Source organism: Ammodytes marinus, assembly GCF_949987685.1.
Source record: "Ammodytes marinus genome assembly, chromosome: 4".
NCBI lineage: Eukaryota > Metazoa > Chordata > Actinopteri > Uranoscopiformes > Ammodytidae > Ammodytes > Ammodytes marinus.
In genome coordinates, this window is record NC_137233.1 from 30551623 (window position 1) to 30573370 (window position 21748).

At 41.6% G+C, this 21748-nt stretch overlaps 1 protein-coding gene across 1 annotated transcript in view; it reads left to right on the forward strand.

Moving 5' to 3' along the window:
- Positions 1–21748, forward strand: part of LOC307249570 (inositol 1,4,5-trisphosphate-gated calcium channel ITPR1-like) — an 82452-nt gene that overhangs the window by 10226 nt on the left and 50478 nt on the right. Inside the window, exons 4-19 of the mRNA XM_080026365.1 lie at positions 6869–6978; positions 7769–7855; positions 10391–10549; positions 11343–11441; positions 12013–12096; positions 12591–12737; positions 13015–13110; positions 13620–13664; positions 15063–15217; positions 16121–16220; positions 16683–16843; positions 16952–17093; positions 17550–17708; positions 18324–18496; positions 19324–19443; positions 21514–21708. Coding sequence (XP_079882491.1) covers positions 6869–6978; positions 7769–7855; positions 10391–10549; positions 11343–11441; positions 12013–12096; positions 12591–12737; positions 13015–13110; positions 13620–13664; positions 15063–15217; positions 16121–16220; positions 16683–16843; positions 16952–17093; positions 17550–17708; positions 18324–18496; positions 19324–19443; positions 21514–21708 — 2032 coding nt within the window. The remainder of the gene's footprint in view (positions 1–6868; positions 6979–7768; positions 7856–10390; positions 10550–11342; positions 11442–12012; positions 12097–12590; positions 12738–13014; positions 13111–13619; positions 13665–15062; positions 15218–16120; positions 16221–16682; positions 16844–16951; positions 17094–17549; positions 17709–18323; positions 18497–19323; positions 19444–21513; positions 21709–21748) is intronic.

Consider the following 21748-nt stretch of genomic DNA (forward strand, 5'->3'; position numbering starts at 1 on the left):
CTATGGTGGCAGTTATTTTTGTTGTGTGTCAAAGTGCAAATTAAATGTGCCATTGTTCAAATGTCATCAGCTTTTCATTTTCCTTTAGGGAATCATTGATTGGTCGTCAGCAGGCTGACACTACATATCTAAGATGGATGCCATTCGGTAGCATTGACAAACAATTTTGAACGTTGAGGCTTTATGCTTAAACAAAAACTTTGACCCTTGCTAGTTTGACGGTGTTTGGGGATAAAATGTCTTAATGAAAGACAAAAAAAGAGGGCATCAAAACATCCCTTAAGATGGCACAAGAGCAAGAGCAAGAGCAAATGATCTCTGCTCGTTTGGTATCAATGTTTTCATTGCTGAACCAGCAGCATGTGAAGGTCTTTTTACACGTCTACAGCTTTTGGCTTTGTTTGTTTTCTACATTATTTTTTTGAGGCATCGCATTTCCTATCTCATGTCTTTTGCATGTACACTGAAAAAACCTTTTTAACCTCATGAACAAGATTTGGAGCCTTAACTGCCTGCCACAACCACCACCAATCAGATACCAAAGATAACCACTGTTGCTGTCGGATACACACCGCAGACTAGTTGGGTGGTTCACTCGAGATAAACACAAGAAAGTTCCGACTAGCTTGAAGTCCCCCCTCCCTCCCCCCTCTGCTAATAACCACATGTATTGCTTTTCCTGTCTGCAGGGAGCAGAGGTCTAGCAGGAAACACTCAAGGGAAGCTGTTGTCGGTAAAAAGAGCCCATTTATTGTCATAGAAGTAGTACAAGTTATTAGTTGCTTCCTCTGTTACAACTCCAAGAACCTTTTGAATCAAATATCAGTTTACACAAGCCCAACATCATCCAGGATGTTGTGGATTCAACACAGCATAGGAGATTGATAATGCAATGTGTGTCTCTCTCTGGGTCCTTGGTCATACTGATGTTATCTAATCACTGCAGGGAAGAGCAGTTTAGGTCTTGAGGTACTAGCAGTAAAACTCCATGCGTGTGTGTTCAACCACTGGCCACTTACTTTGTAATGTGGACACGTTAGGATTTTTGTTTCCACGTGATGTGATATACCTGCTTTTTAAGACAGAGTAGCTAGGTTGTTCTGCGCTAAACAAAATCATGCCCATTAAAACTGTGTGCCATTGTGAATGATAAATGATCTCCTCGAAAGTTGCTCTGTGAGTCAGTAACTTGTCATATAGTGTCAAAGCACCTTTGTATGTCGATAGTTAGCCTGCTACTGGTGCGTGAATGTGTGTGTGAATGGTAACGTGTAAATGGGAACAGGTCTCCCTTGCAAAAGAGTCTCCGGACTCAATGGGATTTACCTGTATAAATAAAGGTTTAAAAAAAAAAAGCATTGTGTTTGATTCTAACTCCCTCAGATGGAAACCGTCTCTGTTGTTGGCCTGAAATCCTCTCAGTAGTTTTTATGGTTGCCAAGCAAGCATCCTCCTCTTGATCCATTTAAATCTGGCAAGTTTTGAAGATTTTTAACTAGCTGCTCGTTGAACTCAGCATGTCATAAAAGCTGGTCATCAACACTCAAAGCGTCCTTGCGTGACAACACATTTCAACACATTGGAAACCCTCATTCATGTTGTGAAGGCATATAGTATACTGTGCTTGTAATATTTATTTGTGTCTGATATGTTCGTGTCGCATAAAAGTTTGATTACCTAAATAAAAATGTCTCTTATTGGGGCACTCCCTCTGTGTAGTGGTTAGAGCGCGTACCATAGAGGCTCAGTCCTCACCACAGCTGACCCCGGTTCGACTCTGGGCTTATCGTTCTCTGCATGTCTTGGAGTATGTAGAATATATGAATAGTAAAATCCTTTAAAAGCGACACTACTGGACACAAACGTCTTGAAAAGTCACTTCTCAGTTGATATGCACTGAAAGCTTCAAGGTTGACTCTTTCTTTTATGTTTCATGTTGGATCACGATTGGCTTCGAAAAACAAACTGTGATGTCACACGTCACGCCTGTATGTACATGCTCTGCAAGTATAAAGTTAGAAGACAAAAAAGCATGAAAATTGGAAAACTCTGAAGAAAGCATACTACTTACGTTTTATTTAAAGGATTTTAAGTGAGTTTACATAATAAGATGTTGTTCCTACCTTCCATGTTTTAAATGCCATTTTGATAAATCAAATATTTGATATTTAAGTCCGTAAACAAATAAGCTGTGGCATCTTCCCATACCAGTTTGTCACACCAATGGGTGGTGCTGCTTAAAAGGCTGAGTGTGTGTCCGTGTGTATAACAGTCATAGAAAAAAGGGAACTGTGACCCGAGTAGTGTTACTTGCTAAGATGTTCACACTTGCCATGCATGTCATTTGCATAATGTACTGTACTGTAGTTTTCACTTGCTCTACGTTAATGCTTATTGGCGGTGTGTCAGGATATGACACCAACTTCCCACCGTTAGAGCTATTGAACTCAACGGTGTGTGAGAGAAGGCACCAGTGCTGTTGAGAGTATGTCAAAGAAGGGCAATTATTCTTAAGGAGTCATATTTTTTTTTAATGCTATCATTATAAAAAAAAGGCTCTGGGCTAAGCTCTGCACGCATACATTCCATGTGTTGTAATACTTTTGAAGGTTGCCCACTAATGAATCAAAGTCCTGTCAAGTCATGCATAACCTGCTGTTCAGCACTTTGACTATATGTGGTACTAGCACAGGGTAATAGCCATGGCTGTAGTTGGAGACTGGATTCAAGTCAGACTTTAGACACACGTTCTAGGACTTGAGTGTTGACTTGGATTTGACGGCTATGACCAACCTGACAGTTGATTCCCTAAAAAGCTGACCCGACGCAAAAAAAAAATTGCTCAAGTCTTAAGTGCCTCAAGAAGAAAGAATATAAAGTCGATTTTCAGACACCTTAAATGAAGGCAACTAAATCTGCCTTTCTAGCTAATAAAAAGCACAACACTTGCCTAGCAACTGACATGTAAATAACCACCTGTTAAATGGCAAATTGTAGTTTTTGGATATGGGTTGGATTTGAGATATAAACTGTAGGCTGACAGGGAGGGATACTTAGGGTGTATTCACACATGCCGTGTTTAGTTCGGTTGAAACGAACTCAGATGCACTTCTGCCTTCGGTGCGCATCTTTCAGGCAGGTGTGAATACAGCAATCGCACTCGGGTGCGGACCAAACAAACGCTCCGAGACCCAGCTGAAGAGGTAGTCTCGATGCGTTTCCAAACGCACTCTGCTGCAGTTCGTTTGTGGTGTGAATTTGTTCGGACTCGATCCGACCCAAATGCAGGAGGCACTGTGCCTTTTCTTTCTTTTCTTTTTTAATAAATAGCCGTCAGCTTCACATTATGGGAAAGTGTTGTTGTCACCATTATTAGGAAGATTAGTTGTGGTTTGACCGGGAGCCCAGAACAATATAAATGCTGAATGTGTTCAGCGATCAGATGAAGGAGAGGGGAGCGTCTCTCGCACAGTGCCAACAGGTTCACGCTGCGCAAGAAGTGTGTGTTTTTATTTTGCTTCCCATGTACGGGACCGTCAATACTATCCCCGTGTCAGTTTGGAGCTGAACTGCGCCGACCCAGCTGATACACAGCTTAATCAGCTGAGTGTCAGCTTGAGCCTATTCTTCTCGCGTGACGCGCATCCAGCACCAAAAATACAGTAAAAATGATGTTTCACATCGTAGGCTACAAGCCACATAACGTGGCATTGACATAAGGCTACACATTATGACCATATGAAACAACAATAATTTGATGTTTTTCCTCTTTATTTATAGGTTAGATGTAGGCCCTTTTATTATTTTTAGCCCCATATTATATCAATGATATATATTTCGCAGTTTACACTTCGTGCTTCCTGTTTCTCTCCACCCCAGAATGTCTGTCCAATGAATGAATGACCTCAGATCACGTGTGGTTTTGCTTCGTAATGCTGGTTCACTTGCAAAAGGGGCAATATGAAAGTGGACCACACCAAACTCTATTTGGTCTGGACCAAAGCAAGTGCACTAGCGGACTTTCCCAGTGTGAATACACCCTTAGTCACTATATCATTATTCATAGTTCCAGGCTAACTATTTCCATCATTTTCAATCTCTGCTTATAGTCAACAAGACATCCTGCCTTTCCATCCTTTTAATATGAGTCTACTCCAAACACCGCTTGATGTTGTACATTAACTCTGATGTTATTTTCAAGGACTTCAAAATATCCCCTCCAGAGAGCCACAGAAGACACTATACAACTGTTTTAACATGCTGTTAAGTCCCTTCTGTTTATATGAGGGGTTAAGGGATTTTCATGTTTAAATCGTCTCTCCTTCATTTTGTGGCCTGCACGTTGAAAGGACTTGGTTGCAGCTCTCTTGATACTATGAACTATATGAAAAATGTTAATGTAATTTTAATAGATGTCCAGTTGGCTTCCCTAAAAGGCTTGTGTATTTTCCTCAAGGGCTTGATATGTCCTCATCCGAAAAACAGACAATGCTGGTATTGTTTAATTATTATATATTTTTAAAAATCATACTTACCTCCATTAGATACCATATGAGTTTAGGTTGCCAGTTGTAATTGCAGGCGGGGCAGCGCCCAAATGAGAAAGCTTCTGTTTAGGAACTCAAAGAGATATTTTGATTGCTATTTAAAGCCATGCTTATGGGGGCGGGGGTTCCGGTAGTAAATTACTGTTACAAGTTAGAATATAGTTAATGAATTGTTGGGAGTTTTTCTGTCCCTTTTGGATCAGTCCCAGCTCTTCTCCTGGCTGCCCATGTGACCACAGAAGGAATTTTCACCCCCAGGATTTCTGTTATACTGATCTGACATGTTTTTCTCTCCCAGCTGACTGATTAAAGGCAAACTGCTCTGTCATCTGATCATCTGTCCACACACTGTAGTACCCTTTATGAATACTGTCATTGTGTGTGTGTGTGTTCAGAGGATGATTATATTGTTACTGTGATTGTGTGTTTTAGATAATTGATTATAAGCGCGACTCGCTCGTCAGACAGGAGCTTTTTCAGTGTATGTGTTACGGTCCATTTTTTCTCATTTGGCTTTTACATTTGCAAGTTTGATCCACTACTATGAGAACACATACTTATTTATTCCCCTCTGCAGCACTAAATAGCTTGAGTTGAACTCAAGCTATAGAGTTCTCCTCTTTCGATTCTCCCTCCCTCTCTCTGTCTGTCACTCGCTCTCTTTCACATTCTTTCACTCTCTTCCTGTTTTCCTCATTTCTATTTCACTTCCTTCTTTCTGTTCTAGCCGTATTTTAGGTCAAACTAAAGTAAAGCGTATCTAATGTAGGGGGTGGGGAGGGGGGGGGGGGGCGAGAGGAAGATTTGCGAGATAGGGATCATTAACTCGGAGGGAGAGAGTTGGTGTGTGTGAAATGGTTGGAGGAATTCAGAAGGGAGAAGGAGGGATGATAGAATATCGAGGGCGGGGGGGGGGGAATAGGGAGTCCCCACCCTTTTCTCTCTCACTCTATCATCCGACTCCCCTTCTCTTGGCTGGCCTTATTTGGTCATGTTGCTGCGGTCATAGCAGAAGAGAGAGGGAAAGAGAGAATGGGGGAAGGATGGACGGATTGTTCTTTTTCGTCCTCTCCGAGCAGAGAGAAGTCACTGATGGCCAGAAGTCAAAAAGAAAAATGATCATAGTAGTAGTCAGTGTGCGTCTGGTTAACTGTAAGCAGCTAAGACAAAACTCTCAGGCTCTACCCCCCCCCACCCCCCCCCCCCCCCCCTCCCCGTGTGCCTCTCTCGCAGTCGTTTAGCAGCACGGCACAGAAGAGGAACTCTTCTGGTAGAGAAGAGGAACTATGTTATACTAAAAACTGTGTCCACATGCAAATGGTGCGACCGTTTCCCCCACCCTGGCTACTTTCTGCAGTATCTATGAAAATGAGCAGCGCAATCAGAGTCTGTGCCGATGACAGCATCATCTCCTTCTTGCTGAGGTTACGAACTTTGACTGACCACGACCTATTGGTGTGTCACATCATAACCACACACTCCCGCACATGCGCACACACACACACACACACACACACACACACACACACACACACACACACAGATGTTAATGTTCTCTGTCACTGACTGTAGTCTAACCACAGGATGTGACCACGTATTGCTACTTGTACAGCGTGGGGCCCTCACACTAACAACATGCTCTTCTATCACTCACTGCTCCTCCCTGCTCCACCACACAAAGCCCTTTGATCTCCATGAAGGGGAATAATGACTGTGTGCTCAAAGCGCAGGCACACCTGTGGTCATTGACGTGCTCACAGAGAAAGGAGTGTTTGATAAATAGTGTTTGTTTGTATTGGTTTTATTCGGCCTTTTGAGCACCGCGCATCACTTGACATATCAGAGAGGGGTCATTTAGTCTATTTTTAGTTTGTGTGTGTTTGCTGAACCTATTCTATCGTCTTTTTTTTTAGCGAGGGAGACCATTAGTGCCTATGATCAGCTGCTGTTGTCTCACAGACTGTTAGCACTGACCGTTCCAAGCTCCACACAACATGTGCACGAACATATTTGATCCTCAATTCTCTCTTTTATTTTTGGTCTTTTCTTTTTTATTTGTGTTTTAACCCATGTGCTTAGCTATACACATAGTGGTTAGTGTCCAATTTCCTTACAGTTGATCAAAAAATTGTCAAATTGTTCTCCTTCTCTCTCTCTCTATGCACCACTATATGAATATCTGTCTGTCTGCCTTCCTCTGTCTCTGTCTCTTTTCTCTCCCTGTCTCTCTATCACTGTGCTAATCTCTATCTTTGCATCTTTGTCTCTGTGTTTTATTCCTGTGTCCTGTCTGTCTGTCTGTCTGTCTGTCTGTCTGTCAGACTGTCTGTTCAGACTGTGTCCCATGAACCGCTACTCGGCCCAGAAGCAGTTCTGGAAAGCAGCGAAGCCTGGAGGGAACACAGACGCAGTGCTGCTCAACAAGCTCCATGTAAGTCAAGTGACGACGTGTTAAGCCTCCCTGCAGTCACTACACAAACACACACACACACACACACACACACACACACACACACACACACACACACACACACACACACACACACACACCAGTGCAATACACACATACCTGTCATCTGGATGGAAGGGGAAAGGAGCAGAGTTGCATGAAACACACTATGTCAATTTACAGATAAAAAGTAAAGTATTCTGGATCCAAATCTTTAGATGGTAGATTAGGCTGGAACCGAGATCTAAGCTACTCAGTCAAAGTGGGCTACAGACGCTCTTGTTGACGCTGTTGTGCACTCCGCACTTCACTTTAAGAGGGGTTTCAAAGTTATATGTATATTTTCTTGAGTTATGATTTTAAAGTCCTTTTTTATAGACATTTTTACCAGAGGCTTTTGTTCCTTCTGTTCTAACTTTCTGCCCTCCACACACTCTCTCCTTCCCCTCTTTCTTTCTGCCGTGTGATACCACAATACCATTTAAAGCAATCTGCTATCTGACCACACACAAGTCATAAAAATGAAAGACTGGGATCTCTCCTGTGTTTCCATGGAGATGTGGAGCCAGAGTTCTCAGTGGAGGAAGCCCCCCCCCCCACCTCCCCCCCCCCCTGTTAAAGCGGACATTTAGCTCCAAAACACTTTGTAACTACAATGCTAACCAGTCTCATTACTTAACACATTAACCTTGGTTGAACTGGGATTTCCTGTCCGTTTTAATGTTTGACTATACTCTTCTATTTTTTCTTGCTTCTCATTCTTGCATTCCAGCATGCAGCTGACCTGGAGAAGAAGCAAAATGACTCTGAAAACAAAAAACTGCTCGGAACAGTCATCCAGTATGGGAATGTCATTCAGGTTTGTTCACCATCTGGTATTTTGTCAGAGATTCCACAATGGAAGTGACTATATCTTACAACATTTACGACACTTCTTTATGGTTATATTTGAATTGGCCTCTGCTTGAGTATGCCCCCCCCCCCCCCCCCGGCGAATACAAACCCCTTTCAATAAAAACTTAAAGCCGTAAATTGCATTTATAACATTACAATGTTGTGAATGTTTGGCATAGGCCCAATTAAAATGATGGAGGCTGAAACCTCCTGCAGGCGTAGCCAAATAGTTTAATACAAATGCACCGTAAAATATACTGAATGGAGTCTACTGGAGACAGGCTCCTAAATGAATTATTTAAGTTAACCCTCCTGTTATGTTCATTTGTCAGGAACAGTAATGGTGCTCCCAGGTCAATTTGACCCGGTGCATGTTTATTATCCAAAAGATATCCAAAACCAATAAAATCCTAACAAGCAGTGTGAACATTTCATTACTAACTCCATTACTAACTATTCTATTAATATTTAGTGTAATGATGTTCCTTACCTCTAACAGGTAATGGTTCAATAAAGATAATTCACTCGTTTTTCATAAAAAAAATACATGTTCAAACTATTTTTTTAATGTTTCACCACTTTATTACTTTTGAAAGACCAACATTACTCTACAACCCAGGCCCTAATATCACAGTGTATGAAATGCTGGTGGCATTCAGGGGTCGCTGCCCATTAAGGCAATACATGCCTTCCAAACCAGCTAAATATGGGATAAAAATACGGGCAGCATGTGCTGCAAACACCAGCTATGCATTGAACATGCAGGTTTACACTGAAAAGCCTGTTGGAGGAGCCCCAGAGAAGAATAATAATGCATAATGTGCCTGGGTTATAGAGTAGTGGAAGTTGCTCTACCCTATTGTCCCACACTGTCCCAACAGCTGCCAGCTTGTCTCTCTCCCATATACCAGCCCTTGTCTCTCTTATCAAATCTGATTACTCTGGAGAAAATGTGAAAAGTTTCAAGAGACATTGTGGCTTGAAATATAGCCCTGCCTGTCTCTGCATCCCACAGACTGGCTGTCAATTCATAATTCGACATATAGACCCCAGCCAGGATGAGGAGCCCCAAATATGCATCTAAATGTGTTTTGACCAGCTCCTTCCACTTCTCCCATTAAAACACGCCTCCCTTTTTCATTAGGCATTTCCAGAATGATTTTCTGTATTGAATCTGGCATGACCAGCTCAAAAGCTGACTTGATGTCAGTCACACGAGTCAGTGCCATCCTAGTGGGCCCTGGTACTGTCTTTATTATGTTTTCTGCAGATAGTTTTGCCTGACGCATATTTGGGGATGAAGTATTCACTGTATTTCACAATTTTTTGACATGAATGTCTTGCTTGGAGGAATAGGAATAGCAATTCCCTCATCTGGTTCAAAATCAGAATCATTAGAATCAGAATTTAGCTCAAGATACATCCTCCTCTATTTCACTGTCATGATCAATGATGACTTCCAGAGCCTCCTGGACTGTCATCCTTTTGCTTCTTCTGCTCATGTTGTAAAGGTCTGCCTGACGGAGTGTAATGTTAGTAGGACTCCCATGCAGAGAAGATTTTATATGTTTTGCCCCTCCCCTGTTGAGTGTCCACTGAATGTGGGTGGAGTGTTCCCGCGAGAACGTAATGGTTCCCGTCAAAAGTCGTAACACTTGCACCTGTGTGTGTGTGTGTGTGTGTGTGTGTGTGTGTGTGTGTGTGTGTGTGTGTGTGTGTGTGTGTGTGTGTGTGTGTGTGTGTGTGTGTGTGTGTGTGTGTGTGTGTGTGTGTGTGTGTGTGTGTGTGTGTGTGTGTGTGTGTGTGTGTGTGTGTGTGTGTGTGTGTGTGTGTGTGTGTGTGTGTGTGTGTGTGTGTGTGTGTGTGATTTGGTTGAAATATGTCTCACAGTTGTAAAGAAATAAATAGTCTTACATTTCTGACACCCTTTTTTTTACCTCCAATGTGATATAAACATGCAAGGGATATGTGAGATGAACTATTTTCATATTATATGTTGATTACCCTAATTAAGGCAAGCAGAATAAGTTTCATACTGAAAAAATACTTTTAACTATTTTTCCTAGATCTTCAAACTTCAAAACGGGTCAATTTGACCCGGAACATAACAGGAGGGTTAATATTTCATAACACCCATACGGATGCACAACCATGACATTAGCTTCAAGACATAGTTCATGAAGTATATAAAGAAGTTGAACGCCATTATATTCCTATGTTTGACATACTGTATGTTTCTTGATTAACTCCGTGATGACTTTGTACCTTTGTCTTTCCGTCAGTACACTCTGACTGTGAAGCATTTCTATTACTATTTTAGATCAAATCCAAATCAAATCAGTTTTATTTGTTTAGCCCAATATCACAAATAGACATTTGCCTCAGTGGGCTTTACATTCCATACAGTGTGACACCCTGCCCTTAGACCCTTACCTCGGCTGAGAAAAAACTCCCAGTAAAAAACCGTGTGTGTCTTACACTGTGTCTGCTCTCTGCTCAGCTCCTCCACCTGAAGAGCAACAAATACCTGACAGTGAACAAGCGTCTGCCAGCGCTGCTAGAGAAGAACGCCATGCGGGTGATGTTGGACACTGCTGGAAACGAAGGCTCCTGGTTCTACATCCAGCCCTTCTACAAGCTACGCTCCATCGGGGACAGTGTAAGTCATCATATGTACATTATCTCTGTGGGCATGATGCATTGTGGGAGTGCTGTACTGTACGTTGGCTAAATACTGAATTTTGCCTCAAAAAAATTACAGTAGCATAAGTTATCAAGATAATAATATGTTATACCATTTAGGTATTATAAAGTCAATACCACAGAATAAAGGCTTAGACCTTGATGGCGTATAGGTCTTTTTTACCATCCTAGGCATCAATGTTAGGTATCCATTTGATTTAAATCTATCCTTGGATTTACCAGCGCCAGCGACAAAATCGCTGTTTACCTGATCACTAAAGCTGTTGTTGGCATGAGGTTGTGGGCTTTGGCCCAGGGACAAAGTGAACCACGTTAGAGACTGGGCTTCTCCCGGGCTAAGCTCCCCCAGAAGTAGGTATGGCACAAGGCCTAAGCAGCAGGACTAGGACGTAAACAAAGTTGGAGTCCCCCCATACCTGCCGAAAATAGGCAGATGACATGTAAATAGAAACAGATACTGATTAATCAATACCTCCTGTATATGCAATATATTCAAGTTAAAGGGTAGGGTATGGTAGATACATACATTGTGTACACATTGCTACATACAGTAGCAAGTAAGTCATAGTTATTCGGGAGCAAAGACCCAATGAGCTCAGAATGTTTGATGGGATCATCATGTTATGACATGATCAAACATCCTTCAGTCCCTGTGCTAGTCCAATGGCTAGTACAATGCCTAACCATTGTTCCCTTTACATTTCACCTGTTTGTATTTCATTCTGTTTCTGTTTTCTGTGTGAATGCAGGTGGTGATCGGGGACAAAGTGGTCCTGAACCCAGTGAATGCCGGTCAGCCGCTCCATGCCAGCACACACCAGCTCGTGGATAATCCAGGATGCAATGAGGTTTGGTCTGAGAGGCAGCAACTCATCTTCACTCCTCAGATGTTTCTGTGGGAGTGCCTACTGTGTAGAATCTAATAATAGCTTTTCTTTTCTCAGAACCACTGCTTGGTTATTAGCTGCCTGATGTGAGACATTACAGGATCGCTGCTTTAGAAAAGCTCTCCTGATTTTTTTAGTGTTGGACTCCTCCTGAGTTACTTAACAACCTTATAACCTCTGTCATTTAATCAAATTGCCTTAGAGTTGTCTTAAACACACTCAAAGGGGTCGGTCAGCGTTGTTGCAAGTTGTGCAATTTTTCCTTTTCACCAAGATTGAGACAAATTCATCTATTCATTATACAACAAAGCAGTTTAAAGATACATTTGTAATAGTGTATGCACAAACACTGGCAGAAGTGTTTTCCTATCTTAAAGAAAATGTCACCCAAGATGTTGTGTCACTCTGGGTTGGCTAATGAGGAAAAAAGGAAAACTCTGGAACTATACCTTTAACATTGGCAGTGTTGTTGCAGTGCTGTGCAGGAGTTTATACCAACAGTCACGTCAAACTCTTTGTTGTTTTTTTTCAGGTGAACTCGGTCAACTGCAACACCAGCTGGAAGATCGTCTTGTTCATGAAATGGGGCGACAATCAGGAGATCGTCCTAAAAGGGGTTCGTCTCACAGGGGCAATCAGAAAAACAGATCATTGCTAAATCAATTTATTACATTTCACGGACTCCTTTTGCAAGAATTTGGGTGTAAAACAGAATGGTATTCCAATACAAAACATATCAACATACATATGAGAAATGGATAGTCAAATAAGAAACTTGAGAAAACATTCTCATACTCACCTCCATTCATTCATTTCTTATTACAAAGGGTTGTTGTATAATGTCCCCCATTAAAGCTGAGTTGGTGGCTAGCTATCTTTCCAGTTCAGCATTACCAGTTTATAGTATATGCTTACAAATGAGGTTTTGTATTATTGTTTATTTAAAAGCGCTACATGGGGGGCTTTATGGCAAAGGACATCCTGTCAAATTTGAAACATGCCTAAGACACACTAGATATATATATATATTTTTTTTCTAATGCTTAATTATTTGCTTTCAGGGTTAAACTAAATATTGTTGACGGTCACAATCCTTCTCCCTCTGCCCAGGGTGACGTGGTTCGGTTATTCCACGCCGAGCAGGAGAAGTTCCTCACATGTGATGATCACAGAAAAAAACAATACGTTTTTCTGCGCACTACTGGACGGCAGTCGGCTACCTCGGCAACCAGCAGCAAAGCATTATGGGAGATAGAGGTGAGGAAGAACAATAGAAATAGTTTGCTTTTGCCGATTTTGGTCTGTAGCTAGTGACATTGTCTGTGTGCCAGCAGAAAACACAACATGAGACTTGCTGAATTTTTCTTAATTAATTGGCCTTCAATAGCTTTATAGAGAAGACCATTATTTTTTTCCCCCTGGCATCTACTTTACATGTATAATACATGCATATTGGGTGATTCAGCCCACAGCAAATGTTGAACAGATTGAATGCATTGGAGCAAGATGTAACAGCTGTGTTGTCTGGTATCAGGTTGTGCAGCATGATCCATGTCGAGGGGGGGCAGGTTACTGGAACAGCCTGTTCAGGTTCAAACACTTGGCCACAGGACACTACCTGGCTGCGGAGGTCAGTCATCCACACACACACACTGTCCCTGCATTCCAATTCACCTACTTTTTCTTTTTACTACACTACATACTAAAGTACAGAATATTATTAGGGCCACATGAGAGAGGAAAAAAACAGATAATTAAGATTTCTTTTTCATTATGTCGAGAAATGCCGAGAATAAAGACGAATGCTCCAAAATGCTATTGAAGTTAGGGGGGCATTTATGTATTTTCAGCATACTACAATTGACATGCATCCTAAATCTTTTTCTGGTATACTAAATAGTAGGGAAGTATGGGTAAAGGAATGCGGGGTATGTTTTTTTGGTAACCGCGATTAGAACAAAGCTCCTGTACTTTGACAAATTTTCAAATTTAACCAACTACCGCTACATCGCTATGTTTTACATCAGCTTTTAAGAACAGGAAAACTCCCCATTGAAGCTAAATGAATATTTCCAGAAGAAGATATTCACGGTGATAGCTACCATTTTGAGTTTTTGAACGTCTTTGTGTTTTTCGCAGGTGAATCCAGAGTATGAAGAGGAGTGCCTGGAGTCACGCTCCCCAGTAAGTGAGCCAAAGACTTGTGTGCTTATAGTAGGCTACATTAACATGTCAGCAATCACTAATAACTTGTCATTATTATTTTTTAAATGTGGCTATTATTGTCTTATGGTTTCCCAGCTTGTTGATGTAATATGGCAAAAGACAATACTTGTTTCTAAAAGGTTGGCAGGCGGTCAAATTATAAAATATATCAGGATACATCAACCCCCACTCCCTGGTGAAACTAGCCCTGCGTTCCGAATCGCATACTCTTTATTTGTTCTATTCTACATACTACTTATGACGATAAAAAGAATCTAGTTAGGATGCAGTGTGCTACAATTGGGACATACTTTTACTTATTTATTTCATCATAACATTGCGCCTTGATCTTGCCTCTTGCTTTTATATCCGTCGCATCCCCCGTTTGTTTTCATTTGGAGGCTTCGTCGATGTGACGTCACTTCACGTGCGCACTGGATTGTGGGTCAGAATCGCCCAAATAGGATGCAGTTTTCAACACTTACAATCTTGGCCGGATTAAGTAGGACATCCGGGTACTTTTAACCATCCTAAATCTGGCCACAAGAATCGGGACATCCTGAATCTTTTTTCTACATACTATATATTAGAAAGTATGGGATTCGGAACGCAACCATGGTTCCAACCTCCTTCAACAATTTTTTCAAAACAACAGGTGACTGACAGCAGAGTCAGAGGGTGTTACATATAAGTCAACAGCAGATGGCAGCCTTTCACTGTGAATGCTGACTGTGTTGTGATCTTTTATATACTATCTATGGCTGTGATGACTGGAAAAGGCTCAGTCCCTTTGCTTCACTTGTATAGCAAAAAAAAGAAAAAAACATTAAAAACCTTTAAAAAAAATGTGTACCCAAAAGAGCTGAGGTATGGCACAGAGAATAGCCCCCAATTTACTGTGATGACTATTTTCTTTATAGTTGAGTCCTCTTGAAAGCTGCACTCGCATGATGTATACTATAACTAAATACACCGAGATGTTTACCCAATTGGGCTCCAAATCATTTCAAAGCCTGATTTTAAAGCATTGCCTGGCTGCCTTATTGAATGAAGACTGTGACATACTGTTAAAGCTCAACTTCTAAAAGAAAAGAAAAACATGGCGCCCATTTGTGGAAAGGGGACCTTGAACAGTGATAGCCTCGTCCACTGCCTTTTCATTTACTGTACACAATCTTGATTGGGCTTCTGGAAATCTTTCTCTCCCTGTAACAGTTTAACCCGCTTTGCTGACTCTTTGTGATCTTGAAACATACTTGGAGGATCATCTCAGTTGCTGAGAGTTAAAATCTGCGTGTGGTTTTCAAGTGTGTTTTTTTTTCTTAATGCTGGCAACTGCCAATCATACTCTGTACTGACTTTTTTTCCCCTCCCCAGATGGACACGGAGCAAGAAGCCTTACGGGCCCGTTTGAGACACATCCAGGACAAAGTCATGTATACCCTCGTGTCCGTACCTGATGGAAATGACATCTCTTCCATATTCGAGCTGGACCCTACCACATTAAGAGGGGGAGACTCACTCGTACCCAGGTGAGAGCTAAAGACATTCAAGTTCAGGCCTGAAGATACAAATTCCCTGGTCTGTCACTCTTTCCGTTAAGAAAACACAAACAGTGGACACATTACAAGAAGGGGATTTCCAGTGTATATTAAGTCATCTTTCAATGCTGGCAAAATACAATAAACCATGGAAAAAGTGCGTGTGTGTTCCTGCTTGTTAACGTCAGAGAGTGTGTGACTTATTGTTACTCATGAGGTCACACAACTTCAACAGTATCGTGCTGATTGTACAGGTAGAGTTCTTGTGCTTGCGTGTAGTGATCAGGTCAGCTGAGGTGACGTGTGACAATCTAACAATGTCAATTTCTTTTTAACTAAACTTGTCTATTCAATTCAAACAGTATCATTTGATTATTGATTGTGTTCTCCAACACTACCTGCAGATGTTAGACAGGAATACAATAAACCACGTCTAATTGCATTAGATAGAAACCTTACAGATTAACACTGCAAGCTACAGTGCAAGGATATCTTGCTTCTGAATATATTGTAACTTTAGCTTCACATACACAGCATGACATTCTTAACACAGAGATATAACTGAAATGGGAAAAATCACTGAGAGACTTGTCCATCCAATCTAGCTCTAATCTTTCTTCACTAACCCTACAGGGGCAAAATAATAATTATTATTATAATAATAAAACATAATTAAGGTTAGAGGGAAATTGATGAAAAAATGGTTTATTGCACATTGGGCCAACATGGAAGGCACCTTTTTAATTTTTTTTTACTCTACCATAGAGGCATTCGGTAGGGCACATTTTCTGCATTTTGCTATATTTATTTTTATTAGTGTGTAATTATAGTTTTTTTCTTTTTGTTATCTGGGCTCCAAGTCATTCTAAAAAAAAATTTTTGTTGTTGTTGCAGGAACTCGTATGTACGCCTCAGACACCTGTGCACAAACACATGGGTTCACAGCACCAACCAACCAATTGACAAGGAGGAGGAGAAACCTGTCATGCTGCGTGTGAGTGACACTTATGTTGCAGTAATGTGTAAACAGTATATCACCAGTAAACTGTAGTAGCTGCACTGTTCAGGGGAAGATATGTCCGTGTTTAGAAATTGTATAAGTCACCGAGGGGTCTTCAGTAATACCATTTCAAACCAACAGTTGTCCGCTTGCTTTTGTGCAAGTTGCTTCAGAGAGTTATTCTGAATCCAAAATAAAATATATATTTTTTATACTTTATTGTAGGATCAAAAGTTGGTTATCATCTGACTGTTCTTGTACACATTTACAGCATCACACATTTTCTTTTTTTGTGTGCAAACAATTTAACAAAAATAGAGAAAGAAAAAAAAGAAAAAAGAAAGAATATAAATAAAAGTAAAAGACAGGAAAAGATATATACATTCATACTGTACATAGCCTTCATACAAAACTATCTGATACTGCTCTGTTGTACATTTGTTTGAATGATTCAAGATTGGCACCTCGTCACTGAAAGAGGACAAAGAGGCTTTTGCCATTGTGCCCGTCTCCCCGGCTGAGGTGAGAGACCTGGACTTTGCCAACGATGCCAGTAAAGTGCTGGCCTCTATTGCCGGAAAGCTGGAAAAGGGAACCATCACACAGAATGAGAGGAGGTATGCTGCAGAGGGCATTGTGCTGACACATCTTGATTCATCTAACAGGTAAACAGGGTATAGTCTCGTTATTGTTTTTGTATGTGTCTCTTTGGCGTGTGCCATCAGAGCGGTGACCAAGCTTCTGGAGGATCTGGTGTTCTTCGTGGTGGACATCACCAACAATGGACAGGACGTTCTAGAGATCATGGTCAACAAACCCAACAGGGAACGACAGAAACTCATGAGAGAACAGAATATTCTCAAACAGGTAAAAAGGGCATACTCTGCTCATCTTCAAAGCTATAAGTTGGGCTCTTACTAGAAACTCAAGCGCTCTGAGTCAGAGAAGAGCGCTATATAAATACAATTTATTATTATTATTAGAAACTGTTTTCATGATAAAATGTCCAAAAAGTGTGTGGGTGTGTGTGTGTGTGTGGGGGGGGGGGGGGGGGGGAGGGGGTTCACAGGAGAAAAAAAAGGAGTTCGGTTCTTTCTCAAATTCCGAGAGCCTATGCTGGGATCTATGTTAATGTTGAAAAACCATGAAAAAGTGTAACATTTTGTGTAACAGGTTTAATACATAAAGTAGATTTTACATGAAATCAAAAGTGGCATGTTTTTTTTTCTTAGGCTTGCCATCTTGCCAGCATGTTCTATTGGCTTAATGAACATCAGCATTGTAACAACAACTGTCACACCCCTCACTCACCCTTGTGTCCAGATTTTCAAGCTGCTTCAGGCTCCCTTCACAGACAGCGGGGATGGGCCCATGCTGCGACTGGAGGAGCTGGCAGACCAGCGTCATGCCCCCTTCAGACACATCTGCCGCCTGTGTTACCGGGTTTTGCGTCATTCTCAGCAGGACTACCGCAAGAACCAGGTAGAGTTTGTCAGGCCCCAGAAAGCCTGCTTCAAGCACCAGGCAATGCTATGACGTGGGCGGGTGTTCCACTGGAGTAAATCTAATGAAAAGTGAAAGAGGCATTTTGGTCTGTAGTAGAAATGACATACTTGTCACAAGCAAAAATTCCCCAGATTTAAAGTGTGTAACTGAATGTCTTGTGAATTTTAGCATGGATCACCTGCCGAGCCCCCTTTTATCAAATTACATACGTATAAGTACCAATACACAGAACCTTAGAGTGATGCGAGCTCATCCTATAATCAAATGCTTGGGAAAAGTGTAAAACAGCATTCTCATTTTCTAAGAACAAACAATTTATTTTAAACGCATTACAGTGTAATTGTACGAGCGGTCATTTCATTAGCTTGAATAAGGAGGAGGAGGTCTGGTCCTTGTATGTGAACATGCTCTGTTCTACACACAGAGATGACCTGTGTGCACTCAATATAAGTAATGGATATAACCACCCATAAGGTTAAAGATCTAAGGGGCTATGTTAACAGTGGCCTTTTTTGCACAATAACTCTGTGTGGTTGTTGTTTTGGCTATGTGAATGCTCACACTGTTTAACTCTGTCTCTCTCTCATGCAGGAGTATATAGCCAAACAGTTTCGCTTCATGCAGAAACAGATAGGCTACGACGTGCTGGCTGAGGACACCATCACAGCCCTGCTCCACAACAACCGCAAGCTGCTGGAGAAACACATCACGGCGGCAGAGATAGACACCTTTGTTAGCCTGGTCCGCAAGAACCGCGAGCCCAGGTCTGTGTGTGTTTGTGTCTGTATATCATGAACACGCTCATCCGGATAAAAAGACAAACATCCAACATAAAATGATTGGCAAGATAATGTGTATATACTGTAGGCAACCTTTTAGGTCCTGATTATAATCTGCATGTACCCCCCGTACTGTACGGTATCCTCTATAAATGTGAGAACATAATAGGATCACTTATACCACTCAAGCATAGAGTCAAGTAAGTGTGACACTCCACATCTTATTTTAACATACAGGCAGCTTAATTAAGGATGTTAAAATGTATCTACACTGTTCAGATACATAATTAGTGTTGGAATATATGGTAATTACACATGGTACATTGGTACAATAAACTATCTGGTATGTATTTATGTTATATTTGCAGACTGACATATGTCTTTTTTTAAGATATTTTTTGGGCATTTTTATGCTTTATTTGATAGTGCAGGTGAGACAGAGGTGAAATGGGGCAGAGAGGGGAGTGACATGCAGAGAACGACCGCGGGTGGAAATCGAACCCGGGTCTGCTGCTGGGCCCGGCCCGGGAGGGGGACGCCCTACCAACTGAGCTAAAGGCGCCCCCGGACTGACATATGTCTGGTGCTTGAGTTGATCTTTGTTTTTTTTCTTGGGCGTCATCGGTCCATTCATTTTTCATTGTGTGTGTGTGTGTGTGTGTGTGTGTGTGTGTGTGTGTGTGTGTGTGTGTGTGTGTGTGTGTGTGTGTGTGTGTGTGTGTGTGTGTGTGTGTGTGTGTGTGTGTGTGTGTGTGTGTGTGTGTGTGTGTGTGTGTGTGTGTGTGTGTGTGTGTGTGTGTGTGTGTGTCCAGGTTCCTGGACTACCTGTCAGACTTGTGCGTGTCCATGAACAAGTCCATCCCTGTGACACAGGAGCTCATCTGTAACGCAGTGCTGGATCCAACTAACGCAGACATCCTCATAGAAACTAAGTGAGTAGCCATCTTTTTTTTGTCTTGCCCCCCTCATAATGCCAGTGTGCACTATGTAACGTTTACAAAGTTCAATTGATTTCCCTTACCTTCAAACCAAACAATTGTTGAAAAACAACATCTGCTATCAACAGCTGTAATTTTCCTTATTACTCCTAATTTTAAAGGCACAATGCGTATCTTTAAAAAAAGATGAGTATTGGGGTGTAGTGCTGATATGACAGTTGAACAACAATTGTTTAGATAAATCAGTACATCAATCTTCACTATCTTCCTTTTGTTTCATATAATTTCATTTCTTTTCAGTGTTACTTATGTTCTTTTTCCCCAGAAACACTAAATATGCTGAAATATCTCTATTCCAGTGAAGATGTATTTCCTTTGGCTTGTCCCAGCCTTGACGTTGACATTAATACAGCAGTCCTCGTATACTGCAGCGGTTCCCAAACTTTTTTAGCCGCGCACCCCCTTCTATGTCCCAACCGGGTTGACGCACCCCCACACCTTAAAAAAAAAAAAATGCAACAAGCTTTTTTATAGCCATATTAAAGGTGGCATGTTCAATCATGCTCAAATGACCAGAACACACATAATAAAATAATCACGATCACAACAAGGGGCAGAAAGCAGATACAATGGGGAAAATATTATAGCTTAATATTTTGAGTCACGTTGAGCAACAATTGCAGCAAGTTTAAATGACCGTGGAGCAAACAACCCCATCATCATAACACAGGTTATGGAAATAAAATTAGAACGCCAGTAATTTTAAATAAATTGCGAGAATGAATGTAGAGGCCACAAACTAGGTGCGCATATGCGTAGAAGAAGATAACTTCGATTCATTTTGAATAGCCTCCATTTATTTATTAATTAAAATTCAAGTTTTTGATTCTAAATTTTACAAAGGAAATGTTTATGTACACGTCTTTATTGTGTGGGGAAAAAACACTGTACCGTATTGGTCCGAGTATAAGACAACCCTGATTATAAGACGAACCCCCTGTTTTCAAAACTCAACTCAATCAATTTTATTTATTTAAATAATATACAAAAATAAAAACGCATTGGAAAAAAACACTTTCCTTCATTGCAAATAAAAAGTAGGATAGTGCAAATAGACCGAACTCTGATGTGTTCACCACAGACTATTCTTCACATGCAAATTCCTCTGCCCCGCTGTGATCGCTCTCGCTGTCATCTCTCTGGTTCGGTCGTGGCATAGTGGGTCATCCTCGCTGCTGTCCTCGGCATCTGAGACGCAACATTTATTTAGTGCTCATAGTTAATCACATAGCCTAGTGCTGAAACGAAAGCTATCAACGCCGTGGTTTAAGGCTGAAATGATAACCGGGGCACGTTAACGTTGTCGAGGGGAAGCCCTCCGAGATCTCCGTTGGTTTCAGTTTACAGCTCACAAAGTGACAATCACCACCATCACATGGACAGCGTTTAAATCAAGCGTCTCATTCTTAAAATCATTAGGGCTTTGATGCAAAATGATGAAATCTGAACATTACAGCAGCAGTGCTGGTGCGTAAAAGGAAAGCGCAGTTGGCATCTCTCCTCAGCACTGCAACTGCCGCAGCTAAAAAGCCACAGTCGATCGCTCTGCCGATTCCTGCCTCTGACACGTTGACTCGCAACATAATGATTTGAGGCTTTGAATCGGCTTTGTTGATGTCCCGTGCCTCTTTTTTCTCTCCACACAAAGTGTTCGAACCCTCCAAGCGCACAAACGCCCCGGCCGCTTCCGAGAGCACAGCGTTCCACCCGATTAAAAAAAGAAAATAAACACAACTTGGAAAACACAACCCGACTTTTTACGACCTATTTCCGCGAAAATAAAACCCTCTTATACTCGGACCAATATGGATTATGTAATGATCAGACCGCCATTACATTTTTCATCTCGCGACCCCCCCAGCAGCTCACGCACCCCCAGGGGTGCGCGCACCACACTTTGGGAATCTAATCCAAACACTCTTGTTAAAGTTTTTTTTTTCAAATGTTCACTCATTTATTTCCATTCAGCTTTTTAACAAAAGCAAAATCCTCGTTCTCCCACAGACTGGTGCTGTCCAGGTTTGAGATCGAGGGAGCCACGCTGGGGGAGAACTCTGTGGAGTCAGAGGAGGATGAGGAGGAGGTGTGGTTGTTCTGGAACGACAGCAGCAAAGAGATCCGCAGTAAAAGCATCAGAGAGCTGGCCCAGGATGCCAAGGAGGGAGCCAAGGAGGACCAGGAGGTGATCAGTTATTACAGGTATAGTTACTGTAACTTCCCATGCCATGTGGTTTTACCT